The sequence below is a fragment of the Podarcis melisellensis genome (genome assembly GCF_964234715.1).
Source record: "Podarcis melisellensis genome assembly, chromosome: 9".
NCBI lineage: Eukaryota > Metazoa > Chordata > Lepidosauria > Squamata > Lacertidae > Podarcis > Podarcis melisellensis.
Window position 1 is genome coordinate 56095719 of NC_138541.1, and position 13312 is coordinate 56109030.

A 13312-nucleotide genomic window follows, 5' to 3' on the forward strand; every position below is an offset into this window, starting at 1 on the left:
GTCATAGTTTTTTTTTGCCTTCTACTGCCATAGGATTACAAATTGAGAAATTTTGTGTGTCTCCATATTCAATAAAAAGTTGTTGAAAACTAGCTTGATTTTAATACATCTTGTACTTCTTTGGCAAAGGGTTAACTAGGTTCCTTATTTGCAGATACTGAAAAAAATCTAGTCAAATATTCTTGCATATGATCACTTATGTATGCCCAAAAATTGATTATCACATGTAGATCATAAAATCTAATTAGATTTACATTTTTCCAAACAATAGAACTGCTGAGTATCCTTAGAATATCAAAATCTGAATGACTCAGAATAAAAGCTAGGGACATGCATTAATGTTGATAGGTTTGTATCCATCCCATATAATAAAATACAGTGGTGCCTCGCAAGACGAAATTAATTCGTTCCGCAAGTCTCTTCGTCTTGCGAGTTTTTCGTCTTGCGATGCACGGTTTTCCATAGGAATGCATTGAAAATCAATTAATGCGTTCCTATGGAAAACGCCTTCCCCCGACCTCTTCTGGCGGGCGGCATTTTAAAATCGCCCGGGACAGCGGAGGACTTCTCCGCTGTCCGGGGCGATTTAAAAGCCCCTGGGAAGGCAGGCAGGGGGGACAAAGGCTTTCTCGCCCCGCCGCTCGGCTTCGGGACATCGTTCCGATGCCGGGCGGCGGGGGGAGGCTTTCTCGCCCGGCCGCCCGGCTTCGGGACATCGTTCCGATGCCGGGCGGTGGGGGGAGGCGTTCCTGCCCCACCGCCCGGCATCGGGACGATGCCCCGATGCCGGGCGGCGGGGGGAGGCGTTCCTGCCCCACCGCCCGGCATCGGGACGATGCCCCGAAGCCGGGCGGCTGGGGGAGGCGTTCCTGCCCCACCGCCCGGCATCGGGACGATGCCCCGAAGCCGGGCGGCTGGGGGAGGCGTTCCTGCCCCACCGCCCGGCATCGGGACGATGCCCCGAAGCCGGGCGGCGGGGGGAGGCTTTCCCGCCCGGCCGCCCGGCTTCGGGACATCGTTCCGATGCCGGGCGGCTGGGGGAGGCGTTCCTGCCCCACCGCCCGGCATCGGGACGATGCCCCGAAGCCGGGCGGCGGGGGGAGGCTTTCCCGCCCCGTCGCCCGGCATCGGGACATGGTTCCGATGCCGGGCGGCGGGGGGAGGCTTTCTCGCCCCGAAGCCGGGCGGCGAGGGGAGGCTTTCCCGCCCCGTCGCCCGGCATCGGGACATGGTTCCGATGCCGGGCGGCGGGGGGAGGCTTTCTCGCCCCGTCGCCCGGCATCGGGACGATGCCCCGAAGCCGGGCGGCGGGGGGAGGCGTTCCTGCCCGGCCGCCCTGCATCCGGACGATGCCCCGAAGCCGGGCAGCGGGGGGAGGCTTTCCCGCCCCGTCGCCCGGCATCGGGACATGGTTCCGATGCCAGGCGGCGGGGGGAGGCTTTCCCGCCCCGTCGCCCGGCATCGGGACATGGTTCCGATGCCGGGCGGCGGGGGGAGGCTTTCTCGCCCCGTCGCCCGGCATCGGGACATGGTTCCGATGCCAGGCGGCGGGGGGAGGCGTTCCTGCCCCGCCGCCCGGCATCGGGACGATGCCCCGATGCCGGGCGGCGGGGGGAGGCTTCAAAAGCCGTCCGGGGGCTTTTAAATCGCCCCGGACAGTCCCGGGGCGATTTAAAAGCCCCCGGTTAGGCAGGCAGGGGGGGCAAAGACTTTTGCCCCCCGCCCGCCTTGGGAAGAGGTCCAGGACCTCTTCCCAAGGCGGGCGGGGGGGCAAAAGTCTTTGCCCCCCCTGCCTGCCTTCAAAAGCCGTCCGGGATAGCGGGAAGCGCTTCCCTGCTATCCCGGACCGCTTTTAAAATGCTGGCGGTGGGGAGCAAAGCCTTTCGCCCCCGCCGGCCTTCCTGGACCTCTTCTGAAGTCCGGAGGGGGGAAAAAGGCTTTGCTCCCCACCGCCAGCATTTAAAAAAAGGTCCCCGAGATTTCCCTATGGGCTTTCGTCTTGCGATGCAAGCCCATAGGGAAAATCGTCTAGCGAAGCGTCGCAAAACCCGAAAAACCCTTTCGTCTTGCGGGTTTTTCGTCTTGCGAGGCATTCGTCTTGCGGGGCACCACTGTACTGCACATTAAAATAGTCTCCCTTTATTATTCATTCTCCCTTTCTTTTCTTTGTCAATACTCCACCTGAATTACTATCCAAAGTCTCCCATTATTGGCAAAATAGTAATGCTGCATGATAACAGTTTTGTAAAGTGTAGGATTGCCAGCCCATCATTTTAAATTTTGTTTCATAAAGTGCATTCTTACATGAATTTAGGTAATACCACATGAATTTAGGTAATATTACATTTTTATCAATGTAACTTTCAATCACTTTAGACCGCATGGCCTGCAGGGTTACATAGAAATAAAACAGACAATTAAAAATATATTATGTTGCTGAGAAATCATTAATTCTAAATTAATAATTCTGACTTATTAAAAACCACTGCTAATATTTTCACAGCCACCCTATCTTGGTCTGATATGGAGTGTTCACATTGTCATTGTACTCAAGCATTTACAATTCAGAACTCTGATTCATCAAGGAAAACTGGATTAAAGATTACTAGAAATTCAATGTGATGCCTTTGGGGGGGGGGCATATCTGAAGCCTGCTCGCTATGCTTGAGGAAACATTCTTCACTGCCCGCTTGTAATATTTGACCATTGCTGCCTTAAAACACAATTTCTATAAATTAATGCTCATTCACAGAAGACTTTCTACTAACAGAATTTTTCATGTAACATTTCAGCAGCTAAAGCAAAAGTTAAAACTGTTGGGCAGCAATTCAAACTGATCAGATTTTTAATGGGACAGAAATTGGAACAGCCAACTTACATAGTTGGATACAACTCTTGAAATTATCTACACTTATTTTATTACCAGTACAATAGTTGAATTCCAAATATTTCTAACCTATCCCTATCAACTGCTTAACCTGATAATATAATTTATTACACCAGATTTTTAAAAGCTATGTCTACTTAACACAAAGCAGAACTGAAAGATAGCTAATGGCCTCTTGTCTAAATGAACTTTTTCTTCTGCCATTGGAGGTATTAAAAACAAGTTCTTAAACACCTTGGCCACAAGGTACAGTACCTATCTCAGGAGCTGAAAGCCCTTTTCATTTTAAAATGGTTGTGCCACTCAAGCATGCTGAAATGCAATAAGAAATGAATGAGCACCATAGATTATGTCCATAGCTGGTCTTGAACAAGATGCCCTTTTTCAAATAAGATACCTCTGTTAGCAACTTTTCCCAGAAAACTCATCAGTATGCATACAGGCCAGAACGAAAACTCAGTAAGGAACTTCCCACACAACCGCTCGACAGGAGAGAGGTATTCTTTCAAAACAGTTAACAACACACAGTGTGGAATAAGCCGGCAAACAAATATTCATAATTGCTTTCAGCCTACTTTGTGTGGCAGCAGTGAGCCCAGCAGTGGAGAAACAAATTCCCCAGGTGATGAGACTGGCTCAAATCATTAGTGTGCTTACACAGGTATCTAGACTGCAATCCAAACCCTTCAAAAGTTTATTTTGACCACTTGATTTAACTGATCCTTCAGGGGTGGGGAGAAGCCAAAAGACTAGTTTATTGGCACCAGATAAGAAAATAATCCATGCAGCAACCAAATTAAAAAGTTTAATTTTTTTCCAATATTTGGCATTACAGTTAAAATAGAAGGGTCGTATTTTCCCTACCAGTATTATCATATGGGTCTTCAGAGCTGCACTGAATTTGGATTTTCCAACGATGTTAATCAACTAATTCCAGTTTTCATTTACCTGCTAAGCGTACACAAAGGGTAGAGATATGTGGCTGTTCCTTCCTCTGACCTGGGAAACTGTCAAAGCAAAATAGAAAAATACAGTGCTCCCTCTCTACAAGGCTGACACTTTAGTGCCTCATTTTAAGATACAAATTATTAGTTTCCAACTGGAGCCAAAGCGTAGAGATTTAACTTAAAAGCAGGAAAGCCTTTACGACTAAATCACGTTGCCATATCCACACCTCATCCAACCCTGACTTTCCAATCGCAATTAATGGGGGCAGTTATTTGGTATTACAGTTTCAGGAAAAAGTTAAAGAACATTAGTTATATATTAGTTATATTAGTTAATGCTGCATTTACCTATGAAATGAAAGCCACTTGACTCCTTCGCAAAGCACGACACCTGACGTCATAAGAAGTTCAGCAAAGTACTGAGTCTCAATTCCTTCATCCTCATGTTTTTTGAACTGGATTCCAGATGTTGTTAATAGCTCTATTGAATCTTGGGCATACATGTCTTCTCTAGGAGAAACACGATGGGGAAAGATTCACACTTGAAATAAAGAAATCTTGAGATAAACAGTTTAAACCAAAATCTAGGAGAAATTGCACATTAAATCATGAAAACGGATGAACATCAATAAAGGATCACAGCATTATTAAGGTTTACAGCTTCATCTTACTGTGTTCAAACATCAAGGTAAACTATAGTTAATGAACATGAAGTTAATGAACTATGAACACGACACCCTCTGGCTTTTTTTTTAACATTCTGGCCTAACCAGAATGTTAACTCCAGACAAACCACAACATGATGTCAAGGTTGGTTCTTAGCTTCCTGATCATGGTTTGAGCAAAACAAGTCAGGATCCCTAGTTCAGGCATAACACACAGCCAAGGATCATGACTCGTTGCTCCTGCTTGCCCTGAGGGAGGAACAAAGTGGGGGAGATCTTGCATTTACTGTAAGCAAGTAACTATGGTTTGCCCTGACGTGAAGAGGGCCTCTGCTTGTCCAATGAGAAGTAAATCCCTATGAGTTCTATAGGACTTACTCCCAAGTAAGTGTGTGCATGACTGTAACCTAAATTCATGATTTCTAACTGAAGACTCTGCAAATTATGGGAAAATCCTTCTTCATACAGCACTCTCATTTACTTCAGGGATATTCATTTGTTTTTTAAAAAATGTAATCTCTAAGCATTCACATAAAAGCCAGAGAAAATGCAATTGTATATCCTAAATAAAACTGAGCAATGTACCGTATTTTTCGCTCTATAGGACGCACCGGATGATAGGACGCACCTAGTTTGGGGGGGGGGGAGGAAACAAGAAGAAAAAAATTCTGAACCCCAGAACAGCAAGAGGGATCTGGCTTCTGGGATAGCCTCTTGCTATTCTGGCTTCGGGGACAGCCTGTGAAGCCTCCGCAGGGCAGCAGGGTGAAGGCACCCCGCTGCCCTGCGGAGGCTTTGCGCAGCCATCCCCATGCTAGAACTGCTGTGCAGCGCTCCGTCTCCCTGTTCTGGCTTTGGGCTTAGCCGCACAGCCTGCAATCGCTCCATAAGATGCACACACATTTTCCCTTACTTTTTAGAAGGGGAAAAGTGCGTCCTATAGAACGAAAAATACGGTATGTAACAAAAGTGGAAAAATTAAGAGGCAGACTCCAGGAAAGCTTGGGTAAATATTAAAGAGGCTTTTAAAGGTCATCACTGTCCCTGTCTCACAAATCAGAGCATTCCTGATGGTGAGTGCTATCACTGAGAAGGCCCATTGCTGCATTGCCACCAAGTCACAATCTGCTGCTCATGGGACAACCTGCACCATCTTCTTAGAAGATCTTAAAGATCAGCTTGATCTACTGGCATCACAAAGCTCTGTTTGCTTCCTAGGGACTATGTACCACGAAATCCATGAAAAGTGTAAACCCAACTTTGGACTGAGGTTTGTATCTTATGGCTCACAGTTTACATCACTGGTGTATCACAAAAGCTTTCTTATCACTTTGAGAGACAAGTCATATCCGAGAAGTCAAGCCATCTGTTCAGCCCCAGCTTGAAAGAGAGCTAGCTGATTATGTTTGCTTAAAGACTAAGGCTGCGATTCTATGCACACAATGAACTCAGGGGAATGTAATTCCAAGTAAATATGCACTGCCCTGGACTAGTCAGCTGCAATGAGAAGCATACTAACTTGGAGGCAAATCCCAGTGCCACCAATGGGACAGACGTCCAAGAAAACATGCTTCGAGTTGGAATGCAAGGCTACCCTCTTAAATACATTGCCCATTTACACTATAATCAATCATCACCATCTCCATAGCACTGCTCAATAAACAAGGTTAAGTGAATTCAAAAGCAAGTCTAGAGTTCCCTTAAACTCCCAAGTGGTGCATACAAGATTTTGCAAAGAAAGAAAACCCCTTCACTTTACTGGATACAGGTTTGCAAACTAGCATACATTTTTCTTATTAAAAAACTGCTGCACTTTGGCAAAATGATAAGAACATTTGCTTGCAATGAAATAAGTCACCAAGCCCAATTCTAGGCTCTGCACAGCTTTTAGGGGCAAAACTATCACACACACACAAGGGAACACCTGCCCCCTTGATTATAGGACTTTTCATCAGCTCTGCTGCTTCAGTAGAGGAGCCACCACACAAGTTTTGGGGAAGAATACTCACCCACCCCACTATTTGTGCCCAAGCTAAAATTTATTCCTAGGCTGGCTAAGAATACATCAAACTGGCTTCTCCTTGCATTTAAAAGGTAATAGGACAGAGCCTTCAAGCCGTGTCTTGACTGCCTTGCACTGGATAGTATGTCTGGATTAACCACTTTAAACTAAATTCTGTTAACATCACTGGGTTGTTTCTGGAGAAGCACAAGCTTTAAAGGGGATTATCCCACCTTTGCCTTCCCATTGAAATGCCATTCCTGGGGATACAGTTAAATGAGATTTAAAAGCCTGAACAAAATTACAGGTATAAATATACACATACGCAGCCAAGGGTTGCAACTTACGTTAAATTAAATTTAAAATTAAATTGCCATGTTGAAGTTCCTGGAGGGTATTCGCCTTGTTCATTCATGAAAGTCAACCCTAATTGAATTATCTTTAGTAAGTCCACGTTACAGCGGAGCAGTTGATACTGATAGTCTGCATTACTTCTGAATTCTCCAATAGGCCGTGCAACTACACCTGGAAACTCTGTGTCCTGAAAAATTAAAGCACAAAGACCAAAGGCAAAATATAAAAAGCTACTAGAGCTCACAACATTTGTTTAAATGCTTCAGAAAGCCCTGAATGCTTTCCTGAGAACAAGCATCAGGTGTGGGAACACACACTCGTTTGCAGTTAATCCCAGTCCCTTGGGTACCAGGCAAACATTGTAGCCAATTTAGATTATGGACTGGTGCATTTGTTTGTCATAATTTTAGCATAACACTCAAATGTTGTAGTTGCAACATTAGACTTGTCAACACAGGCAGGATGGTACTTAAACATGCCATTCCATATTACGTCCCACCCATGCCTCTTTTCCTTGCATGTTGGATTGACACAAGTTGTTAGGGCATGTCATTTTAAGGGCCAAACTTAATTTTTGCACATTTCTTCAGTGAAGTAAATAATAATAATAATAATAATAATAATAATAATAATAATAATAATAATAAAAAAACTACAAGTGCTTTGCAATCATAGGTATAAAAGGTAAAGGGACCCCTGACCATTAGGTCCAGTCATGACCAACTCTGGGGTTGCGACACTCATCTCGCTCTATAGGCTGTGGGAGCCGGCGTACAGCTTCCGGGTCATGTGGCCAGCATGACTAAGCCGCTTCTGGCAAACCAGAGCACTGCACAGAAACGCCATTTACCTTCCCGCCAGAGCGGTACCTATTTATCTACTTGCACTTTGACGTGCTTTCGAACGGCTAGGTTGGCAGGAGCAGGGACCGAGCAACGGGAGCTCACCCCGTCGCGGGGATTCGAACCGCCGACCTTCCAATCGGCAAGCCCTAGGCTCTGTGGTTTAACCATAGCGCCACCCGTGTCCAATCATAGGTCTAGGGTCGTATATAAATTCAATCAATCAATCAATCAATCAATAAAATCAATTTAGCCAAAATATCATTTGAATTCCCAGGTCGTGTTTCAACTTTTCAGCAACCCTCATTTTTGGAATATGAAAATTGAAAAATTCAACATGCCCTAACAAGGTGCAACATTTGGGATAGGGAAGCCTGTGGCCTCCCAGATGTTACTGAACTCCCATAACTTCAGACCACCAGGCATGCTGGTCAGCCAGAGCTGTCTGGGGCTGAATTCCATTATCATCTGGCAGGCCACAGATTCCCCATCCCTGCCTTATGTTGTGCTGATTTACTGAAGCAAACACACTGTTCTGAATTACTGCACTGGTGCAAGGACTCCCATACAATCTGCTCCTAGCCATTATTTGCAATAAACAAGACTATTAAGATACAGAATTTTTTTTCATGAATATAGAGCAAATTGAAATATATAAAATGGCCATTCATAGAAATATATAGCCAACCTTGGTTTTTTACACTGGTGTAGAAACAGCACACTAGGAAAGTCATTAGTTTGTACACAAAAAAAATTGTTTCTTTTGTAAATATCAGCTTGCCAAAATTACTGGTTCAAAAAGAACTGAGGTGGGTATAAGTACATGAGAAAAACAAATTAAGAAAACAGTGTACTTTATTGCTAATGAGAATATTCATTTTCTCTGAGTCTGTCTGTTAGCTCTTCAGCAAGTGTTTAGATATCTTAATTCTGCTCGGTTGAATAAGCCAGCTTCATAACCTATGTTCTGAAACTGGCCTATAAGGAAAACTTGCTAGTTTATTTTAAACCAGAAACCCTGTTTCAAATTTAACACTAAGCCAGGAATCAGTGAAAGTGAACTAAATCTGCTCATGTCCTCTTCACCGCCATGTGAAAGGAATACCAGTAGTTTTCAGAGTGCTAAGCAATGGTTTAGTATTGCAAGCCCAATTTTCTGTTGATAGAGTCATCTTCCATAAATGTCTGTTCCTCCTTTAAAACCATCTAAGTCAGTGACCATCACTTTACTTTGTGACAGTAAATTTCACAATTATGGATTGTGTGAAGAAGTTATAAATCTACTGCCAATATACCGTATTTTTCGCACGATTGGACGCACCGGACCATAGGACGCACCTAGTTTTTTTGGGGGGGAAATAAAGAAAAAAAAATCTCCCTTTATTTCCCCCCCCAAAAGCTGGTCAGGGAAACCGAACCAGGTTGAGGAACAGTGGGATAGTGGCGCTGCGCCTCCCTGCTGTCCGAGCTTGTGGGGCTGGCTGATGTCTGCCTGGCGCGCGGGGCGCTCTGCTTCAGGGCGCCCCACCCGCCAGGCAGCAGGCTGCTATCCGCAGCGTGGGGAGCCCTGTGGGGAACTCCTGCAGGGCTCCGCACGCTGCGGATGTCTGCCCGGCGCGAGGGGCGCTCTGCTTCAGGGCGCCCCACCCGCCAGGCAGCAGGCTGCTATCCGCAGCGTAGGGAGCCCTGTGGGGAACTCCTGCAAGGCTCCCCACGCTACGGATGTGTTCCCGAAGCGCCGGGCGCTCTGCTTTCAGGGCGCCCGACGCTCCGGGAAGCAGGCTGCTATCCGCAGCCTAGACATGGCTAGCGGAGCGCTAATCCCGAAGCTTGGGGCGTGCGGAGCTCAGCGCCCCCAAGCTTCTGGGTGTCGGCAAGGTCTAGACGGCTAGCGGAGACCTTGCCGGCACCCAGAAGCTTGGGGCGCGCTGAGCTCCGCACGCCCCAAGCTTCGGGATTAATGCAGCGCTCCGCTAGCCGTGGGAGAGCTGGGTCTCCCACGGCTAGCGGATAGCTTCCTGTAGCCTGGAGAGTGAGAGGGGTCGGTGCGCACCGACCACTCTCCAGGCTTCAGCGAAAGCCTGCATTCGCTCCATAGGACGCACACACATTTTCCCTTGCTTTTTTAGGAGGGAAAAAGTGCGTCCTATGGTGCGAAAAATACGGTATTTCCCTGCATGACCCTGAGCTCTGATGTTTTGAGAACATGAAAAACTTCAGTCTTTGAAAAGAAGAACATGTTCCCAAACCATGTAACCATATCATCCATCCTTTTCACATGATCTCTTGATTTTAAATGGTATCCGTAAAACACAATAACCAGCCAGAACAACCAGCAAAAACACTGTAAAGATAACATAAGCATTGTTCCTTACTTGGGAAAAAGTTTCAGATTATATGGGGTTTGATTCCAACTAAATATCTGAGATTGTAGTCTTCTGTTATTCTTGAATATCTAAATTATCTTCTCTACATTTTCCCCTTCCAAATAATTTTCAAGGACTAGTTCCAGCCCAAACAAAGAAGGTCACAAATATCCCAACATCATACCATGGCAACATAGTTAAACTTCCGTATAACTTGACGAATTTTCTTCATCTCTTCATCCAGGTTGCAAGCCCAAACTTCACAAATTCTTTGGCTGTGATCTACTGTAGCTGCTGGCATAGTTGGGAGGTTTCAGATACCAGACATCAAAAAGGTATATTTGACAAAGAGTCCGTTTCATAAAACAGGTTTTGGTTATATATCTAAAGAGGTTTAAAAAGAGAGAGAGTTATTCCAAATTCACAAGTAGAACAAAATACATCTATTTCAAAATCATGAAAAATGAATCTGGTAATCACATATTTCATTTATTAAAAAAGATGGTGAATGTACTGGTCTTGTTCACAGGAGCAAAATCAGATATGTTTATGCTAACTCTTCCCCATAGATACACTGATTAACAAATCATCAGAAGGCAAAGAGGTGTCTCAAGTAGAAACAATTGGCTGTTAGATAAATGTCAATGCAATACTGCTGAAAACTATATGTTCAGCTATCAACGAGCGATTTATTTCAATGGGACTTGCTTCCAAATATTCTTAGGATGGCATCCTTTAACAACTGACATTTAATTTACAATACCTATTTGTTCTACTCAACTTTAAATGTCTCCGTTAAGACAAGCCCATGTAACTAGTTAAGATGGATAGCAACAAAGAAGACTGCTGCTTATACATGCACCAACACAAAATAAAATGGGACTGTGTCAGTGGGTCAAGAGGTGAGCAGGTTAACAAGAGTTTCATGTCCTGCTGCCAAAAAAGCAAGCTCACTTCCTGGGTGTGACAAAAGGAAAATAACAGGAACAACAGCTAGATAAAGTATACCTTCTTCTGACATAAATTTCTGCAACCCACAGTACACATGGAGGGTGAAACAAACATAAAAGAGAGAGATGCACTGGAATTTTTCAAAATTTATAAAAATGCAGAAGTTACAGAACCTAGAACAGATGTTTATTACAAAAAACACCAGAAAGATTCCAGGCACCCTGTTACTTGGGAAATGGAACATTTTTAACTATCACCTAGGAACGTGAAGTATTGCTCAGCATAATTCAAGGTTGGCTCCCTGGAATCCAAAATATTCTTCCAGTCACAACAATAAAGCAATGCGGAGAGAGCTGAGCATGCAGGTTTTCAATTGTATTTACAGCATGTAGCAAGATAAAAAATCCCAAAAAAATCAGAATGGAAAGGTCACACTTATCATAGGGAAGCTGTATTTCCAAGTCCTGGCTTTTAGCCTAGCCACAGAACCATAGAGAGTGTAGGGTAGCTTCCTATATAATCCACACATGCTACCTTCCAGTGCATTAAAAAAAATTCAGAGTGTACATTTGCTGGCACTAGATCACCACTACAAGTGTTATTTTTGAAGTATTCATGGAGAGTTAAAAGCAAAAAAATGACTATAGCAGCAGATGTCTATGACTAGTTTCCCATAAGCTAACAACCAACACACCTCTAGTACATCCAATGCTTACACAGACATGATGTTTCTGAATGACGGGATTGACCTGCTGCATCAATGAAGATATTTTTAAAAAGTAAAATATCTATTGCGGCATGTGCTTTTAAGGGCCAAGAATGCACTTTTGTCAGATCTATAGATGGGGCAGTAGCCAACTAGCTTGTTCTATCGGTGCAAAGCTTTACACTTGTGCAATGAAACTTCCTTCCCCAAGTGCCCCTAAATCTGTTCATGGGGGAATGGGTTTTCCTCATACACCTAGGGCATCTTTCTTGATAGTAAAATTTCCTTACCACCCACCAGTGCTCAATGGAAGGAGGATTCAGCTTGTGCCGTAGAACCCCCTACCGCCCACCTAGAATCCTGAAATGCCCGGTAGGGACCAGGTTGACAACCCCTGCTCTAGAGGGATGTTGCATGCAAGGAGAGGAAGAAATTCTGCTGCACAAGCAGAATTCCTTACTCTAGTGCCCTGTTAGTGGTATTCAATGAAGGTGGTATCCAACCACGTTTTACTTCAAGTAGTCCCACTAAAACAAATGGGGGTTTCATTAGTTTCAGTCAGTCTACCCTAAGCAAAAACTTAGTGGAATACCAACCACAGCCATTTAAATGGGTCAGTATACTGATCACTTTCCTCAACTACTTCAACACACTGACACCTGCGCCACCACAAATTATTATTATTATTTATTGAATTTATATACCTGGAGGTCTCAGGGTGATTCACAGAGCAATATCAAAATATACAAACCACAAAATATATAACCAAAATAAAAACAACAACCCAATAACAACCCCAATTGAGTCTACAGAGAGAATGTAAGCAACAACGATTCAAGAGACAACGGGTGGGCAAGCAACCTATCCCTTTTTGTAAATACTCCTTTTGGCACTGTCTTTAGAAAAAATGGAAAAGTGGGTAGGTGGGTGGAGAGAGAGAGAGAGCATGGGAGGACGGGAAGGAGAAACTAAAAGCGCGACCCCGGCCATGCACACGGGACAGGCAGTTGCTCGCCCATCTGGCCAGGTGCGGAGGGCCGTCGCTGCAGGCCACGCTGGCTGTCGGCGTGGGGCTGGCATTCCCCTCAGGCTTTCCAAGCGCGAAAGGCCGAGGCGACCAAGTGGGGTTCATTTTTTTTATGCCGCCCTGAGGTGTTCGGGCGAAGGGCGGTATACACATTTAACTGATAGCAAGGAATAAGAATAAACGAAGAAGCGGGCGCGTGGAAACCTCCTGCCCACCCTCCTCGCGAGGCCCATCCCAGGGAGCAGCAGCCCCCGGCCCTCTCCCACTCCCAACTTTCCCTCAGGAGCGGCTCCAGCCCTGCTTGCTCCCTTCCCAACGCCCGGAAACGCCGCCGCCGCCACTTACCGGAAGAGAGGACGGCTCCTCACGCGGAGCGGAGGGAGCGGGAGGCGGGCCTAGCTGGGACCCGGCGGCGGAGGCAGCCCCAGCGCGACGACGTGCGGGGAAAGCTGCCGCTACTGCTGCCCCCCGGCCGCCCAGCGCACAAAGCCATTACGTCATCGCCGCGCGCCGCGCCGCTTCACCTTTCAACTCTCGGCGCGCCGGCTTTCGGCCTGCCCTCCCT

General features: G+C 45.7%; 1 protein-coding gene across 2 annotated transcripts in view; it reads right to left on the reverse strand.

Moving 5' to 3' along the window:
* CNOT7 (CCR4-NOT transcription complex subunit 7) overlaps positions 1 to 13284 on the reverse strand; it is a 22480-nt gene extending 9196 nt beyond the window's left edge. The window contains exons 1-4 of one of the 2 annotated variants that reach the window (XM_081924611.1): positions 13093 to 13284; positions 10248 to 10447; positions 6849 to 7042; positions 4183 to 4344 (exon numbers count right to left, since the gene is read on the reverse strand). In XM_081924611.1, coding sequence (XP_081780737.1) covers positions 4183 to 4344; positions 6849 to 7042; positions 10248 to 10364 — 473 coding nt within the window. In that variant the 5' untranslated portion in view covers positions 10365 to 10447; positions 13093 to 13284. The other variant, XM_081924612.1, reaches the window with a different exon arrangement.
* Positions 13285 to 13312: the final 28 nt, after the last annotated feature.